Source organism: Diabrotica virgifera, chromosome 7 (genome assembly GCF_917563875.1).
Source record: "Diabrotica virgifera virgifera chromosome 7, PGI_DIABVI_V3a".
Classification (NCBI taxonomy): Eukaryota; Metazoa; Arthropoda; class Insecta; order Coleoptera; family Chrysomelidae; genus Diabrotica; species Diabrotica virgifera.
This window is the reverse complement of record NC_065449.1, coordinates 196,043,825-196,064,027: the sequence shown is the minus strand read 5'-3', so window position 1 is coordinate 196,064,027 and position 20,203 is coordinate 196,043,825. Positions and strand designations below refer to the sequence as shown.

Here is a 20,203-nt window from a genome sequence, read left to right as displayed (position 1 = left end):
TGAAATCCTAGTGCATTAGGCCTGGATCCCGCGTACCAAAAAAAGTTGTATAATAGCAAGCTGAAAATTTGTTAATAGGTTAACGATGTCTAGTCGGATAAACTTGGATGTATGGGAACACTGGAATATGTGAAGTTTTAATTGTGGTAACAGGTTAAAAGTTTGAAACGTCAGACTACGAAAACTGTCACATGTATTTTGTCGGACAGAACTTCCAATTTATTTTTTACTCACTCATTAAACTCTCATGGAAATATCAGACTGGTACCAACTGAGCATTTTAATAAGTCAGACACGTAGAACATGTTAAATGACAGAAATTATGTTGGTGATAAATAGCAGTCTGATTTTTGCATAAGAGTTGAATGAAAGGGAAACAAATTAATTGGAAGTTCTGTCCGACAAAATACATGGGACGTTTTCCTAGTCTGACGTTCCAAATTTTTAACCTGTTGTACAATTAAATCTTCCCTGTTCCAGTGTTTCCAAACACAAGTACATCAAAGTTTGTCCGATTAGACACTGTTAACTTATTAACAAATTTTCAGCTTGCTATTATACAACTTTTTTTGGTACGCAAGATTCAGGCCTACATGTAAAGTAAATTAATATTACTTGTGAATTTTTTTAAGTTTAATATTAATTTAAACAATAAAGTAATTTACCATTTTTCAACTGCTTCTACAGAAGAATCTATTTATTTATTTATTTAACCTGCTCTACAGGCCTTGGAGGCCTAGGGCTGTACAACTTAACAATAACAATTTTACATAATACAAATGACAATATGTACTAATGTCTTATATTTGTTATATAATTTGATTGAATGTCTATGAAGACTGGTTCATACTTTAATGTCTATGAAGCAGAAGAACCTACTGGTTCAAAAACATTGATCAACAATCATGATCATTGGTGTTCAACAGAAGGTACTTTTAAAATCATTTCGAATTCTTAGAGCGCTCTAAAATAGCAGAGTAAACCTCGATAAAAAAGCCGCAATCACACTGTTTCAGGTGATCCGTAAATGAGCAGTGAATGGCCTAATGTCAGTCGCTCGCAAACGGAGCCCTCGGAGAACTGGCGAAAGTCCTTTGTAATTCAAGCCTTAGCGTGGGCAAGGGCTCACTGCCTCGCCGGACAGTATAATTCTCTCCTAATCGCGGGAACTATATGGATAAGTATTTAATCACTTAGGAAAAAATAAAACAAAACGAAGTCTGAATGGAGCGTGTCACCGGTGGTGGTGCAGCTTTAACAAGGTATGAATGAGATTATAAGGTGTTCATTCTAGTAAAGGGAACAAAGGAAAAATTCTAAGCGAAGAGGGAAAGAGGAAGAAAGAGACTATGATCTTCGGAAGAATGGGATCTGTTCGAAGATCTCCGGTCAGTGGTAGGGACCTGACCAAGACGGATCTCCCCGGGGAGACAACCTTGCAAAGGAGCTCCTCACTTGGGGAGGAAAGACCTAGAGAGAAGGAGTAGAGCTCCGACATAACAGTCATGGTAAGAACAATGGATAAACTTACCAGAGTTTCAAATAATTTAGTGAAACTAATGTCCGACCATACAAACACGAAGGTCGAGATTAAGAATGAGGTAAAAAACTTAAAGATAGTCACCAAAGACATGAAGAGCAATCTCAGACAAGTCGCCCTCGGCAGCATTGAGAAACGAAATAGAATAGTAGAGCAAACCGGTGAGGAAGGAACGACTAAGGAAACGGCAGGAGTGTCCACACAGGTCGGCTTCGAAGAGTTCTTTCCCGAAAAACTTAGTGAAGAAAAGATAGAAATGATCGCAACGGTTCTGAACTCAGGAGAAAGAGGCTTTAAAAAATAAAGGACATCATAAAGATGGGAAGAAGCTCACTATAGGGTCACCAAACCGGGAAGATAGGATAAACCTACATGCGACTTAGTAGTGGTCATGGATTCAGTGAGGGGGAAAGGTTCCACGACCTGACAAGGAAAAACAGGAACTGGGAGTATGTGCAGGAGGTACATACAGACCAGGAAAGGTGGAGTACTTCCAACTTAGTACTATGAGCACGATGACAAGGACGGGTCAGAAGGAAGAGAACCGGGAAAACCGTCAGAATATTTTCATGGTCCCTGTAGAGAAAGGGGTGACGGAAATCGACGGGGACAAGAGACTACTGGCAATTATTTCTAAATTGAGGAAAGACATGGAGATACTGGGGACCAGAGAGGCGTCCCTAAGAGTAGTGGGGGCTACAAAGGTAGGAACTTCAGGAAGCTCCTGGAAGTTACATTTATGGGTATGGACTTTCACCTCGCGCAGGTGGAGTATGAATGCGGGGAAAGTAGGATGTAGACGCAGAAGGTGATCACGAAGGAAGGTAGAAAATCCCATGCCGAATTGCTCAAGCAAATCAAGGGTAGCCTAGACACAAAGAAGGAGGCGATTAGCATCACAAGCGCTAAGAATACTACGGACGAGGACTTCACCCTCAAAGTGGCAGGGAAAGAACAGGCCAAGCGCCTGAAGAAGAATATCGTGGCCCGCACGGAGGAAGGGAAAATAGAGAAGGGAGCACAAACGTCATGGTCGGACTGACACGCATCACAGCCAAGAAGCCCCTGGAAAGAAAACATATACCAATTGACTGGAACTCGTGCAAGATTCGAGAGAGACTGCATGCCCAGCGCTGCTTTAGATGCCTGCAGTTCGGGCATAGTAAAACCGACTGCAAGGGAGAAAACATGACGGACTCCTACTACAGTAAGGCGACTTTTTGCCTCACTTGTAAAGAATCCGGTCACAGAGCCGACAGCTTACAGTGCCCGCAGTATAAAAAACTCATCCTCGAAAAGCGGGGGCTTAAGAGACACCCGGCCACAAGGGATGAGGAAAGGGTGGATGAAAGCACCTAGGACCAGAACTCAGACAGCCTATAGGTATGTTAGAGAGATAAGAACCATCTAATTCGAAGTTCCTTTAAATAAATATGGGAAGGGCGAGGGCCGCTCACGACGTTGCAGAGGTACTCACACGAAGGGAATGTTATCACATTTAGTCTCTCAACAAAGAATCATTAAAGATAAGAGATCTAACGTGACCATATACGTGATGAACCGAGGAGTTGGCATCACCAGACACTTTGTTAAGAATCGGTATGTTGAAGTACAAGTTTGATACCTGATGGTGTGCAATTGCTATGTTTCACCAAATGTCCCGCTTTGAGTATATGAAGAGTATATTGACTCGATTATCCAAGAGGCTGGGACGGAGAGTGTACCGGTCTCCGGTTACCGATGGTAAAACCCATCGTCTATTTGTTGACTTCAAAGCCGCGTACGACAATGCTAAGAGAACAGTACTATACCAATCAATACATGAGTTTGTTACACCAGAATAACTAGAATGACCAACTCCGACCAACTAGAATGACAATGTCTGACTTAAAAGAGTGCGTAAGTATAGAGAAATATAATTCTAGAACTTTTGAAATAAAAGATGGACAAGGGGATGCGCCGGTAACCTGAATGTGAACGATCGTCCATGGAACCAAAGAGTTCAAGATGGGAGAGGGAAATACCTATGATAATGGATCCATGCACCTACGTTCGTAGGTAATAGTAAATACTTTCCGGACATCTCGCTGGTTTCAACGTTACTTCTAAACAGGGTCGTAAGCTGGACTGTTTTAAAAGAAGAATCACTCAGCTTACATAAATATGTGAGTTTTGAACTAGCGAGCAAAAGGAAGAAACGGAAAGATGAAGATATCGATCTAAACAGATTTTTAAATGAGTAAGTCTTTGTGGGTGCTTTTAGCTTGATTGGTCTGAGATGCGAGGATGTGAGTGAGTTGATCGAGGATCTGAGTGGGGCACCGGAGTTGGCTTGTGTTAGGTCAAATGGGTGGTATGAAAGAAAATAACCGTACTGGTAGAATGAGGGGCTTAAATATCAGAGAACGAATTGTATGAGAGTAAGAATGGAGTGGAAGAGGTTATTAAAATTTCAAGCAGGAAAAAGAGAATCAATGAATTAAAGCGAATGCAGAACCAGTACATAAATGAGATTACTTGATTTAAGAGAGAAAAGTGGAGTAACCTGCTTCAGGATCTCAAAAGAGGTATCTGGGGACAGTGTTTCAAGATGGTGTGTATCTAACAGAAGGGGAAAAGACACACTATCCCCTGCCCGAGGAGAAGAGACTATTTAATACGGGAGCGCTTTCCTCAAGTGGAGAACAGACGTTTAAGTGTTACTTGTTTCATAAAGACGGTACTCTTTACTGAGTTGGAACTTGGCGAGGCCGTTGGATGGAAAAAGATCCGAAAGGTACCTGGCATAGACGGAGTCATACCGGAGAAGCTAAGGCTCGCCGCACAACTGAACCAAAAGAGGTCAGAAAACCTGGGTGCCATTTTCGAGCTATGTGTGTTGTCCTTTGATTACCTGATACGAGTTGAATTTTGTTGTACCCACTGGCTTCATTATGATGTATGATTCTAGGGTGCAAAAATCCTGTATGTATGATTTAGTTATGGCGCGCAGAAAACTGCACTCATTAGGCCAATTGTGGGATGTAACACTATTGTAATATAATATAAACAGATGACATTGATACCTATGAAAGGCTCCTGAATCGTAAAATAGCCGCGCGACTCATCTAAGCTATTTATTATAACAGAAACCGTGGATACGAAAGGCGCCCGAATCTTAAAAATGGTCTTCGAGGGCGCCGCGCTTCCTCGGAGCAGATATTGATACCAACAAAAGGTCTTCGAGGGCGCCGCGCGTTGCATCTAAGCTTTTGATTATAATAGAAATAGCGGAAATTGATACCCACGAAAGGCGCTCAAATCGTAGAAATAGTCTTCGAGGGCGCCGTGCGTTGCATACAAGCAATTTATTATAATAGAAACAGTGGATGTTGATACCTACGAAAGGCGCCCGAATCGTAAAAATTGTCTTCGAGGGCGCGCGCGTCCTCGGAGCAGATATTGATACACACAAAGGCGTTCGAATCGTAAAAATGGTCTTCGAGGGCGCCGTTTGTCGCATCTAAGCAATTTATTATAACAGAAACAGCGGACATTAATACCTACAAAAGGCGCCCGAATCGTAAAAATGGTCTTCGAAGGCGCTGCGCGTTCTCGGAGCGAATATTGATATCCACGAAAGGCGCCCGAATAGCCTACGTTATTTGATTATCTGATATCTGGTAGTTTGTTGTACCCACTGGCTTCATAGTCCTGTCGCCAGGGGGGGTACAACGGCCTCGTTAATTCAGATGGACTTACCCAAATTTTTTTTATGTATTTTGACCCGTAGAACACGAATTTTTTGGGTAACAGTTGATCCGGATGTCGATAAGATTGTTATAGACCAAGAACTTGAGGAATCAAATAACAGCGATTTTTGGCAAAACAAAACAATATTTTGTATTTTTTGGGTCATTTTAAGCAAAAAATATTTCTACAAGTTTTTTAGTAGGATGCACAGTTTTCGAGATAAACGCGGTTGAACTTTCAAAAAATCGAAAAACTGCAATTTTTAAACCCGAATAACTTTTGATTAAAAAATAAAATAGCAATTCTGCTTAGCGCCTTTGAAAGTTCAAGTCAAATTATGTCGGTTTTGATTATTTGCATTGCTAAAAATTTATTGTGTTATTGCTAAACAAAGCTACAAACAACTAGTGCGTGAGTGATGTTTCTATGATTTCTCATTTAAAATCGAACGAGTAGGTAGAATAGGTACTAGTGCAATCAAGACTATTTCTACGTTACATGCGTTAAAACGCATGTAAAAGCACGGGAAACCCTACGTGTTTATAGCTTTGTTAAACAATAAAAAAATAAATTTTTACCAATGCAAATAATCAAAACCGATATAATTTGACTTAAACTTTCAAATGCGGTAAGCAGACTTGCTATTTTATTTTTAATCAAAAGTTATTCGGGTTCAAAAATTGCAATTTTTCGATTTTTTTAAAGTTCAACCGCGTTTATCTCGAAAACTGTGCATCCTACGAAAAAACTTGTAGAAATATTTTTTACTTAAAATGGCCCAAAAAATACAAAATATTGTTTTGTTTTGCCAAAAATCGCTGTTATTTGATTCCTCAAGTTCTTGGTCTATAACAATCTTATCGACATCCGGATCAACTGTTACCCAAAAAATTCGTGTTCTACGGGTCAAAATACATAAAAAAAACTTGAGTAAGTCCATCTGAATTAACGAGGCCGTTGTACCCCCCCTGGCGACAGGACTATCATTATGTAGGTTTCTGGTGCCAAACGGCGAAATCACAAGCAAGTAGAAACATTTTTTAGGGGAATGGTAGCTGCATCATATTTGTGTAACAGTTCAAAAAAAAAATTTTTTTCTGCGTTTAATTTTTTTAATGGATAGATAGTAACCAAGGCAAAAGGGGCATCGGCCCGATGGCCGGTGGGCCGGCGGGCCAGTCCGGGCCTGATTGTGGCAAAGAACAAGCCATATTCCGAAAAGCCAGATTATTTCTAGAAAATAATATAGTCATCATGAGACAAGCGATATAAAAGAACAAAGAGAAAAACATATCGCACCCTCAGTAATATAAGGGCCTAATTCAAAATTTGTGTTAACTGTGATTTTAAATGATACAGACACAAAATGAAATTCTCTACCTCTACCGGTTAGCGTTGACAAAGGGATAAAAAGAACATGAATGGTTCGGTAAATATATTTGTAAAAAGAAACTATATTTGTGCCTCTCTCTCACTCTCCCAGGCCACCTCTGGTTTTTACTGCTACAAGGGAGCAATCAGTAACATGTCTTTCTATGACGAAAATCCTGGTTAGTTTGTGTTTTAACATTTTGTATTATATAGAATATTTTTAGTTGAGCCGTTATAATATGCAAAATATAATAAATAGATGGGTCTAATTCTTAATAGATCGCTATTTTGCATAAACAGTGACAGGGCATTAATAATATAAGGGATCAAACTTAAATAGTTTTATTTCTGTTTGAAATTTCTGACATTTCTGTTGAAAGTATTTTTTTCAATTACATATAATTAATGGAATTTATTTATATTAATTTTATTTTTCACATTACTGTTTATATATACTGTAAGTGTCAAATATCAAATCTGCCTTATTTTACATTAACTTAAATAATAAGCATGTTAGTTAAAAAATAGCTGTAATTTTGAAAACCAGAATCTTTAAACGCGATTTCCCAAAAATCTACTTTTTTGAATTGTGCCTCTATATTACTGAGGTGCGATATATGACCTTCATCGATTTATAGCAAGCATACGATAGTGTGCTCAAGAAAAAACTGTGGGAAGCAATGAGCAGAATGCATGTTACAGAGAAATATGTAACCACAAAACTGTATAAAGAAACACATGTGAAAGTAAAGTTACTATGTAAATGAAATAACAAAAACAATAATGGCAACAAAAGGCCTCTAAAAGGGAGGTGGTCTATCATCTACAATTTTTAACATATACATAGATGATATAGAAAATGTGGAACAGTGGGCATACGATTACAAGAGATACATTTCCTACTTTCCAAGATAGGGAGGATATGGAATATAAGATAAGGAGATTAAAGGAAAAGTATGAGCTATGGCGACTCAAGATAAATATGTGTTAGACTGAATACTTATCTCGTGGATCAGAGGTTGCAGATTTGAAATTAAGTTTCGAAGAATAGCACGGGGAAAACAAGTCACGAAATCACTACATGGAGTGATATGGAACAAAACACCAACCAGAGAAAACAGAAAAAGGATCTCGCAGAGCATAGTGCTGAATACTACCCTATATGGAGCGGAAGTATGGCCAGTGACAACAATAATACAAAATAAAATATGAACAGTTGAATTGGACTCTATGAGATATCTACAAATCACAAGAGAAGATAGAATCTATCTAGGATAGATAAGAAGAACAGATGTAATATGAAACACAATGGAAGTAGAATGCTCAATTACAAAAATGTTGGAAAACAGAGCCCTGCAGTGGTAAAGGGCATGTAGTGCAGCATAGTGCTGAATATTACCCTATATGCAGCGGAAGTATGGCCAATGACAACAATAATACAAAATAAAAGACGAACAGTTGAATTGGACTCTATGAGATATCTACAAATCACAACAGAAGATAGAATCTATCTAGGATAGATAAGAAGAACAGAGGTAATATAAAACACAATGGAAGTAGAATGCTCAATTACAAAAAAGTTAGCAAACAGAGCCCTGCAGTGGTAAAGGGCATGTACAAAGAACTCCAGAGCACAGGTAGCCGAAAAGAATACTAGATTAGGACCCGCCGGGAAAAAGACGGGGTGGAAGACCTGATATGAGGTGGAAAACGTATCTACATAGGAAACGCTATGATAGATAAAGATTTCAAAGAAGGTGACTGGGAAAATAAAGTGCTGTGTAGGACGAAAAGGTCCTCATAATGTCGAATTCAAGGCAGAAGAAGAACAAGAAGAAAAAACTAATAAAACTATTGTAAAACTACATTTTTTTTAAAGTTAGTTGGTTGAATAAAGTTTATGGTATATTAACGTAAAAAATGTTTTTTTAGGAATCCTTCCGATCTGCAACTCGAGGCCTGCATACGAGAAGCAGAGAAGATTGCAAGCCTTATCAATATTCAAAGTCCCAGGATTGTCAGCGAATTGAGCCTCAGTTCTTTGACAGCAGCGAGCATAGTTCATACACAAATGAGCTCGTCTGTTAACAATCATGTAAACAATTTAAGATTATCGATACTTGCTGTGATACTTGTAGGTTTTCTTCAAAAAATAGTCCCATCTCTATGATTCCAAGAATAATATATGTAATATTTCGCTCATCAGGAAGAAAAGTGACACAACTCAAACAATGCATAATTGCAGTGATCTTGTTAAATTGGCTCTAAATATCGTATACTTTTACCAGGAAAAATGACAAATAGATGTTTGCTTCCAACTTCGAAAGATGGCGGTTGTGTCATTATTCCTTTGGCGGTAAAATGAATATTTTTATTGTGGAACAATGACACTTTTCAGTTAAGCTCTGACATTCGACGTGAACATATCGTTATTTATCACAAAAACAGTTATATTACGAGAAGTGTCCTATGTAGTTTTCGTTCATTTAAAAATATTCGTGACCAATATTTTAAAAGAAAAGTGACGTAACTCAAAATTTTGATCTTTTTTCTCTGTTAAATCAGATGTCATATTTTTTTTTGGTTTTTCTTCTTACACAATAATTAGAAACAATCACTTATCCAAATTCTTCGTTTTTAATTTACAAATTTTATCAGTTACCGTTTAAAAGTTACAGTTAAATTAAGATCTAAAACATCTATTTTTGTCTCCATTCAACAAAGTTGTTTTTTTGAGTTGGGATACTTTTCTTCCGGATGAGTGATTTAACGAGAAATATTCACCGTGTTATAAAAGTTTTCTAATTATTCATAACTGCTGTGTGTGGGTAGGCACATACGTGTTCTAATCTCAATTAAGATGGCGTGACTACCATTATAATACCATATCATATTTAAAGTGCAATACACTACACAGGATCTAGTTTGAGAGCACTATAATATTATGAAGTAGTTTTTTGTCTCCGAGTATGGGCACGTGTTATCAAGAAGATTTTGTTACACAAGGGAAATCTTCAAGGGGCTATTATATTTTAAGAAAATGTGTACGCTAAATCTGACTTAAATGATAACCCCTTTATTTCTGATAAAACAAATAATACGTGAGTTGCTCATAAATTAATGTATGATTGTACTGGCCTATGAAATAACTTGGCTAACTTTAAAATTGTTACACTTTGTTTTATGTGAATGATTTAGATTTTTTCGATATGTTTTTTCTATTTTTTTAAGAGATATTTCTTGAAGGTGTTGTGCATTTTTACATAGGCTCTATCTATCGTTCATATTGCTATGAGCTCAAGTGTTCGACAGTTCTGATTAGATTTGATAATTTTGATAAATTTTTACCTCACAGTCCTCTGTTACCGCTTATCTTCCTTTAGCGTCATTATTGTAATCACTCACCTACCTACCTACTGGTAGGGATCAGTGAATCAGTGATACCAATCTATAAATTTTCTTCTCTTGCCGCACTACTCATCCTTCGGCTGAACCGATCCACATATCGCACACCTAGTTCAATTGTGCCACAACTGCAAAAAATTCGAATTTTGGGTTAAGGCTGCAAAATATTGCCTATATAATGGCCCATCTAATGCAATACAGCCTGAACTAAAATATTGTTCTGGATAAGTATAAAGTAAGTTACTTCGGTATTTCACTGTAGGGTTTTTGGAGGTTTTGAAAATGCAATACGGCCATAACTGGGAGATGTGGCGATAATATACACTGCCACAATACAACCGAAGAAATTCAATACGTTCAATACGGCCACAACTGCAAAAATCAAGAGAGATGTGGCGATAATATACACTGCCACAATACAACCAGTATAATTCAATACGGCCACAACTGCCATTCAATTATATTGCCGCCGTATCTCCTAAGTATTGTTTTATAAATGACTTTCTTCACAATGCAATATCGCAATAACTATCAAAACAATAATAACGTTTTATTTGTAATAAATTGTAATAAGATCCAGCCAATAAGTGTATAATTTACTACCTAAATTGTAATTTTGAAGCCAGTCACTCTCAAAATAAATTATTTACAGGGCATAACGCATTTACTACAGAACGTTTTGCTCATTTCTCGAGAATATTGTGTTTTGCACTTGTGGCACTATTGAACTAGGTGTGCGATATTATGAATTAACACGAATTCGCTAAACAACTCATATTGAAGTGCGACGGCACTATTGAAAAGTCCTAAAAACTGGTTGTGTACCTACACCTATGAGTACCTATGGTGTCAAAAAGCAGAAAGTTGCACGTGAATATTTTGGTAAAGCAATAAGTAGAGCATAAACATCGTTTGGAATCTGATTCTTGTCGGAAATGTTAAAAATATTTATAGTAATATTTAGATTATCTTCATTAATAATATAATCTGGCACTGTGACATTATTAGAGGTCTTGAATAAGTTGAATCGTCGCACAATTTTAGTTTCTATAATATTTGAACCTCTTGACTGAGTTTCTAAGTGTGGCAAGTTCTATATTAGTTCTTTATGCTTCATATCGTCATCATCATCGATTCGATAAGCCTCTTTTGTGTTTTGGCCTATCATTTTGGCCAATTAGTATTGGTTTCAGTATAGGATACAGGATATTGATGCGTTTGGAGCATTTTGCGTGTCTAAATTACCCTTTCAACTCAATACGATAATTTTGTAACACTTTTTGATATACTGCAAACAATAGCTATTTGTATAACAAGGGAGGAAAGTGCTTCTTTTCCTCCCGAGAATGAAGTTTACTGATCGACGCGTAGCGGAGGGCAGTAATCATTCGAGGGAGGAAAAGGCACTTTACTCCCATGTTATACAAATGGTTTTTCCACCTTCCTCAAATAACAAGTCATTTTTTCATTTTTACTTAATTTATTTATGTAAGTAACCAACAAAATTTATTAGAACTAAACTAACGAGTAGGTACAATATAACTGTCAACTGTCAAATATAAGTCAAATTATTAATGTAAACATTACTAAATCAAAATAATAATTTACTGTTTTTTACCATTCTGAAAAATACAGGGTGTTTTATAAATACGTTAAAATGTATAGATACTTACGTAATAGAAAATAGATATTGTACAGGGCGTCAATAAGTTATATTTCATGAATGAAATACGATGACGTCACTTTTACTTTTCCTCCCAGGAGGAAAAATATTTTCCTCCCTAGGGAGGAAAAGTACAACTTTGCTCCCTACAATCAGGTCCGGAAAAGTATACTTTCGGTAGAGGTAGGTGGAAAAATATTTTTATATTACAAAACACGTAAAATTTTTTAACCCCGCTAAGACAATATTTTATCAACATAAAAGTTTGTGATGAGTGCTGTTAATGCTTATGTAGCCCAAATCTCTTTTGATTGAAAAAGTTGTCTATCTTTTTTTAAATCAAAAACCAAGATTATTTTGATTACACGTGGACCAATACATTCAGAGTTTTTAGAAAAACTATAAAATACATTTTCTAAACATTGAATATGCTGGGACTAGTTTTAAAGTTTTATATTCTAATTAAAGTCACAACAAGTACCTTAGAAAAAAAAAAAAAACAAAGTTAGATAATCTGTACAATCAATACAAACAATTCAACCGTTACCAAATATAATAATCGTGATTATGCTCAAGGAACTGAGGCCAAATCTATTTTATTGTTAATAGTTTATTAATGATAAGTCAGAAAATATTCGTAAGACTTTGTTACAAGAGAAATATCTGTGATATAAAATACTTTTAGAGCTTTTGTAAGTAGATTTTACATATGAGGTATAAAAACTGATGTACATATTTGAGAATATTATTTGTATATAAGGTTTATATAAATTTGTAATTATTTTTACGTTAATAGTGTTTCCCTAAGATTTATACTGGTTGAGATTTATGAAATTTAGTAAGAAAGATATTGTATAAAAGGTATAAGAAAATTATGTCTTTGATGGCCTGGATTAGATTTTATGTGAATAATGTTAATGCTGTCGTTCTATTTCTTGGATTATACTAGCACTTTTAATTCAGAAAAATGGGATCCTTTCTGAATTATAATGGTACTTACATATGAGATTCCCTCACCACCTAGTTAATAAGAAATCTATATAATAAAACTCAGTCAAAGTTAAAGTACGCGAAACATATTCAGGTGACTTCAAAAAAGGAACTAGACAGAACTTTAACTGTAAGTTATACATGACTCTATTTTTCTTCCGCGTACATTGAAAAATGGACTCTAAATACATCGACAGAGGCAAGGTCGAAGCTTGCAAAATATGATCTACAGAAGAATTGTATGCGTTTACAGACGGATATCTATTCGGAACAGATCACAGAACCAACCAGGCTATTAAAAGAAGTAAACAAAGCATACCAAAGTTATTTCGGCCATAGCCAAAACAACGGGGACTAATGAGTAGGTTTTCATAGTAGCATGAAAGGTAGAATGCCGACTAAGAAGAAGTAGTAGACTAAGAGGAAGATCTAGAATAAGATGGGCAGACTAAATAATGAAGACTATTAGGGAAAATTCCTACATGAAGCCGTCCATTTGGACAAGATCGTAGCTCATCAACAAGCTAACGATATTTAGAGCATCACCACACGTCTTAACAAGAGCTCAGGAGATAAGAAGGAGGAATTATTTTAAACAATATACTAACTCATACTATTATGATTTTTTTTTAAATCTCAAATCTGTACTATCACTAGTCTTATAACTGTATTGGATACTGCAGGCAGTTTCATCTCCTCTGCACTTAAGTCTGTTGAGATGCTTTGTGCTAGGTAGGTATTAGATTTTATAAAAGTTTAGGATGTTAGTACTGCTTGTGTCCCAGTAAACAACTATGGAAAGCAATGAGATTGATGAACGTCAGGGAAATATGGATAAACATAACACACAGATTATAATGTGACATAAGCAGAAATAATAAGATAGGTAATAAATTAACAAACTAATTACTACTCTAAGAAAAAGTATAAAACAGGGATGTGGCCTATCACCTACACTTTATAACAATTATATAGACCCATCTTTAAAAATGATGGCGAATTTCAACGACGAATAACACTTGCTTGGGCGGCGTATGGTTCACTAAGAGACATCTTTAAGAGCAACATCCCGACAGCTATGAAACGGAAGACATTTGGCCAATGCGTTCTTCCTATTATGACATACGGAGCAGAAATTCTCACGCTCACAAAATCAACAGCACTAAAAATGCGAGTGGCACAAAGGCGCATGGAAAGATCGATTCTCGGCGTGACAAAAAAAGACAAAATAAGGAACCAAGACTTAAGGAAAAGAACAGGTATCACTGATGTCGTTGAACGTATAGCCAAGCTGAAATGGAATTGGGCAGGTCACATAGCGCGACTGAAAGACTCAAGATGGACCAGAAAACTAATTGACTGGCGCCCAAGAGAAGACAAACGCAGCAGAGGACGACCACCAACACGCTGGATGGACGACATTAACCGAATATCCAAGAAATGGCAACAAGAAGCACAGAACCGTGAAGAGTGGCGAAGAATGCGAGAGACCTATGTCCAACAGTGGACAGAAGAGGTTACATGATCTTTAAAAAGGTGATACCACTTTATACAAGGAAATATATTGTGCTCACTACTTTTCGCGACGATCAGGTCACTTTTGCATAATAAAACGAGGGCATGGAATATATGGAAAATTAAAAGAAGAGTGCGAATCACGGAGCCTAACGATAGATAGGTATGAGTAACATGGAATAAATACCAGTGTATCAAAGGAAAGTTGCCATATGTGTCAATAATTACTGTCGTTTTCAGAGAATGGCAGCCCATAGATGGCCAAAAAGAGTAATGGAATGGAATGGGAACATCCAGAAAGAAGACGAAGAGGATGATGAGATGAAAACGTATACTAGTATAGAAAATGATGAAGCGACAACTCAAAGAAGGTGACTGGGAGGACAAAAGGCTGTGGAGGTTTAAAATTGCTAATCCATAATCGAAAAGTGCCGAAGAAGAAAACAAATGTTTTACTTGAAAGAGATTAGAAAATAATATTTTTCGAAGTAGTAGTATCGGGATGTCTATTTGACGTGTTAAATAAGACGAAACTGTTAAATGAGAAGATGATGAAATAAATCCAGAAACAACATTTTTGTTCTAAAGTAGATATAGTAACAACTTCTTTTATTTTAGATAAATAAAATATTACTATAGTTCTTATTCCTATCCTTATTTCCTATCATATAATTACGCTACCAAGATATTATTTTTACAGGCACTAAATATTCAAAATTGTTTTGAAAGCTACTCTGTCGCCAATAAAATTAGAAAATGTCTACTTACAAACAATCATAATACCTAAGCCATAAGTTGTGAAATAGAACTAATAAAATACAACCATATACATATATAAGCCATAACTTGTAAAATAAGCCATAACTTTTATAACATAATAAATTATAAATTTATGAATTAATTTAGTTACATATAAATCTTTCAGAATTTCATAAATTTCAACAAGCTCTCATTTTAATTTTATAAATATTGCATGTGTTTAATGTTACCAAAGAATAACTTATTACTGTATTCTTTAAACGAGGATTTGCCATATTTTCAATAAATAATTTTATTTCATTGCCTGTTACCTATTTTGTCAAATATTAAGTGCGATATTTTTCACAAGAAACAAATTGGTTGTTTCTAAAACGTACATTTTTCCTTTGTTAGATTCTTTCTTCTTCTTCATCATCTACCTTGCTTTCCAAATATTGTTTCTTGCAGGATGGCTTTTAAGACGGCATATTATATGAATTCATTTGTCATAATGTGTCCGAAGTATTGCAACTTTCGAAATTTGATGGTTGTCAGTACCTCTTGGTTCTTCTTCATTCTTCTGAGGATCGCCTCATTTGTGACTTGTTCACTCCACATAATTTTGGGTACCTATTGTCCGATATTGTAACTACACAACAACACACTATACCATAATATGCGGTGACTTTAACGCTAAAACGGGGAGAAAGGCAGACGATACAGAAACATCACTGGGAAAATTTGGTTTGGGAGATAGAAACGAACCCGGTGAAACTTTACTTAGTTTCCTGCTGGAGAAAAATCTATTCCAAATGAACAGCTTCTTCTACAAAAAAGAACATCGTAGATGGACGTGGCAGAGCCCAAATGGAAAAGCTAGGAATAGAACGAGATCGATTTTATAATCACCGAAAAGAAGCAAATCTTTAAAGACGTTACAGTTCTAAACCAGTTTTCAACAGCTAGCGATCACAGAATGGTAAAAGCCTCGATAGAAATAGACCTTGAGAAAGAGAGATACCGCATGATCAAAGAGAAGTCCACAACTACCTGGACCGAGCCTAAAATATAAATGCATGTGAAGAACATATCAACAGCATTCTCGAAAGCGATAGGAATACAGACCTAAATGTTAACACCCTTAATGACATTATAATAGAAGCTACAGAAGAGAGCCAGAAGATACACTGCCAAAATACATCACACAACAAAAGAATAAGCCCCCAAACACAAGCATTAATGGAAGAGCGGAGAAAAATGCAAAGTAATAGAAGTAAAGAACACCATGAACTTAGTAGAGAGATAAGTAAAATAATACAAAAATCTATTAGGACGGACAACCGAAAATATAAAAACGAACAAATTCAACAAACAATTGAAGATAACAAGAGCCTCAAAGTTCTAAGAAGACAATTAACAAATGGCAAAAAAGAAATAACGAAATTAAAGGATAGAGATGGAACTATCATCATCAACAGAGATGAATTATTAAGGGTAGTAGAAGACTTCTATACAGAACTATACAAGAGCCAACAAAACCATGATGAGCCACTAGAAGATTCAGGAAAAAGGTTAGTCAACCACGGTCGGAATTGATGCCTGATAAATCAACAGGCGAAATCAGGAACGCATTGAGAAAAATTTAAAGAAATAAAGCTCCAGGAGAAGACTATATCGTTATAGAAGCCGTAAAGATTGGAGGAGACTGATTTTTAAACAACATAAAGGAATTGTTCAACTTATGTCTGCACCAAAGTGAAACACCTACAAGATGGCACAGTGCACTTATCATCATATTACACAAAAAGGGCGATCCAACAGACCTCGAGAATTACCGGCCCATAAGCCTATTAGACCACCTCTACAAGTTATTCACAAGAATAATAACAAATAGACTGGAAACAAAATTGGATTTTTACCAACCTAGAGAACAGGCGGGTTTTCGGAAAAACTTTGGCACTAACGACCACCTATACTGCATAAAAGGAATTATAGAAAAATCTATCGAATACAACCGACCATTGGTCCTGGCTTTCGTAGACTTTCGCAAAGCATTTGATACGATAGAAATTAACAGCATAATGAGAGCATTGGAGGAACGTCGTATAGATTATCGGTACTCCAAACTGATAGCGAACATATACAATAATGCAACCATGACCGTCCGACTACACAAAGATAAAATCTATAAAATCAAAAGAGGAATTAGACAGGGAAACACGTTATCTCCGAAACTCTTTACGGCAGTACTTGAACAATATTGAACATGCTTTCAAACAATTGGAGTGGGACGCCAAAGGAATAAATGTCGACGGTGAAAGGCTCTCTCACCTACAATTCGCAGACGACATAGTTCTTATAACAGACAACTTAAAAGAGATTAGAACTATGCTTACTGAGTTGTAAAAAAGTTGGTTTAAACATAAATTTTGGAAAGACACAATACATGACAAACCTGGTACCAAGCGAAAATCCAAAAGTCGACGTCAACGAAATAGCATTGGTCCATAAATATAAATACTTAGGGCATGAAATCCAAATTTCCAGGGACAATCAAACTGCTGAATTACAGAGAAGGATCACCTTAGCATGGACCGCATATGGAGCTCTATCAGACATCTTCAAGAGCAACTTGCCAAATTATTTGAAAAGGAAGACGTTCAACCAATGTGTGCTTCCAGTCATGACTTACGGCGCCGTAACATTATCGTTAACCCAGGCCACAGCGACGAAACTTAGAGTGGCCCAAAGAAGAATGGAACGGTCACTACTTGGACTGACTCTCAGAGATAGGGTCAGAAACGAAGAAATCAGAAGAAGGACAGGCGTCACAGATGTCATAGAGCGAGTAGCATGGCTGAAGTGAAATTGGGCGGGATATGTAGCCAGAATGAAGGACGGGAGGTGGACCCAAAAAATTACAGTGTGGAGACCAAGAGAAGACAGAAGAAGTAGAGGTAGACCACCTACACGATGGACAGACGACGTCAAAAGGATTGCTGGGAATTGGTTGCAGAAAGCACAAGGTCGACAAAACTGGAAGAAATTAGGGGAGGCCTATGTTCAACTTTGAATGCAGAAGGCTGGATGATGATGATGATGATGATGATTCTCCGATATAGTCACATCTCAAACGCTTCCAATTTTCTGCCCATATCTTTGTTCAAGGTCGACGATTCAACACCATAAAAAGAAAAGAGAAGACGTCGCAACATTCTTACGTTTAGGGTACGCTACTTTTTCTCACCACGACTCTACCTTATCGGCAGAGTGTACGAGAAGTGCACTGCAAATTGAAGATGTAATTCCAAAAAACAAAAAGAATTATATATGTCTTCATACTCACTTTATAATTCTCAAAAAATTACAGGATCTAGATTTCAATGCATATTTTTTTTATAATTCCGTATCAAAGTTACGCGTGAATTTAGTCGTATTGATGACAGTTAAGAAAAAGACGGTGACTCTTACGTTTATATGATTTTATTATTAGATTTAACAGTATGAAATTAAAGAAAATCTATTTATGGTACTAATAAAGCTTAATTTATGGTGATCACTTAATTATAACAACGACAAAAGGAGATTAATGATACACCAAGAACAATGCAAACAAATCCAATAGGTAATACAAATATTTAGGATCAATAACTAAGAACAACGACTCTAGTAAAAAAATCAAGTCAAGAATTACGCAAGATACTGTTACCACAATTAAAAATTTTTTGTGTAACATAAAGTCTATGAGATTAATAGTTAGACTTCTACCGCTTCTATGGAGTGGAGGCATGGATGCTAAAGGAAGGGCGCTAATTTGGAAGCTTTCAAAATGTGGACTTGCAGAAGAATGCTTAGAATAAGCATTGTGGACAGACTTACAAACGACATACTACTGGAAAGAGTAATCAAGCCAAAATTAGAACGTTGCAATATTTTTCCATGTTATTCGAGATAAGTGCTACAAACTTCTGCACTTTATCACGTAGGAGAAAATACAAGAACGAAGAAACCGAGGTAGAAGACGTATTTAATGGCTAAACCATCTAGGAACGTGGTTAAACTGAAAGTCTACTGCATTTTTTAGAGCAGTCGCATAGAAGTTTCGAATCGGGATGAAGGTTGCCAATTGTTGAGAGGGTAGGAAACGTAAAAAAGACTAGAAAATAACATTCATTCCTGTCTTATATTCTAGCTCTGCGACATTTTTTTTTATTTATCAGAAAGTTGTACAAAAACTTTTTTCAGATTGATGACAATTAAATTTTGCGAATAGTTTCACAAATAGTTGTAACGCCATCATCAATTGCGTTACAACTATTTGTGAGTCTCGGCCGCGTTTAGGATTGGCTTCAATATTATTTGTCGGTCCGATGCTACTATTCGTCTAAACCCAATTTCTTCAGTTATTCTCTGGCTGCATTTTTCTACCTTGTTATAGGCAGTTTTGACTAATTAGAATCTGTTGCATTGCAAAGAATGATCCGTTTCTCGCCATTATTTGCATTTCAACTTCTCGTTCTACTTTGTTGTCATTATTATATAAATGGTAATTATTATAAAACCGTATGCAATTAATTTCGCAGTAAAATCATGAATACTGTTATTAGTTATCATTAAAACATACTGTATTATTATTGAAAATTTGGGCATTTCTTCTTGTTGTTTTTACTAATTTTAGCCATATTGCTTTAACGATAGTTGTATATTTTCAAATTTCGATTTTTTAAGTCTTTTGTTGTTTTTTTACCCAGTTTTTATCAAATTATATATTGTGTAAAAGGCAATAAAATGTTTTTAGTTCAGTCTATCGTTTAATTAACTTGCATTAAAATTCCAGCCATTTTACAGTAGGTACCTAACTAGTAAATCGATTGAAAGTTTCAGGTTTACCAAAGGAATAGAGCAGGATTCACATGAGTGAATGATTAATTTAAAAATTTTAACATTTTACACTGAAATTGTTGTTAAATCCTTAATAATATATATTATTTTATTATATATAATAAAATTTTACAAGAAAATAGCTTCAAACCTTAAAGCCAAAAGCAAAGCTTAAACCGGCCACTTACGGTACTGCGGCATGGTTCAATTTTATCGAGTTCGACTAATTGGCAAAAATTTTGATCGTGTGTGACTGTGCATCCAACAAAATCGTTACAATTTCATCACAGCGAGACTGGCCTGTCTGCTGCAGTACTGAAGAATTGATATTGTTCCTTCGCTATAACTTGTCCCATGCGTCACGATTC

At 36.1% G+C, this 20,203-nt stretch overlaps 1 protein-coding gene across 1 annotated transcript in view; it reads left to right on the top strand.

Annotated features, from left to right (window-relative positions):
* The window catches only part of LOC114332297 (reversion-inducing cysteine-rich protein with Kazal motifs), a 408,801-nt gene extending 389,045 nt beyond the window's left edge, over window positions 1–19,756 (top strand). Inside the window, exon 15 of the mRNA XM_050656164.1 lies at window positions 8,576–19,756. Coding sequence (XP_050512121.1) covers window positions 8,576–8,813 — 238 coding nt within the window. The 3' untranslated portion in view covers window positions 8,814–19,756. The remainder of the gene's footprint in view (window positions 1–8,575) is intronic.
* Window positions 19,757–20,203: the final 447 nt, after the last annotated feature.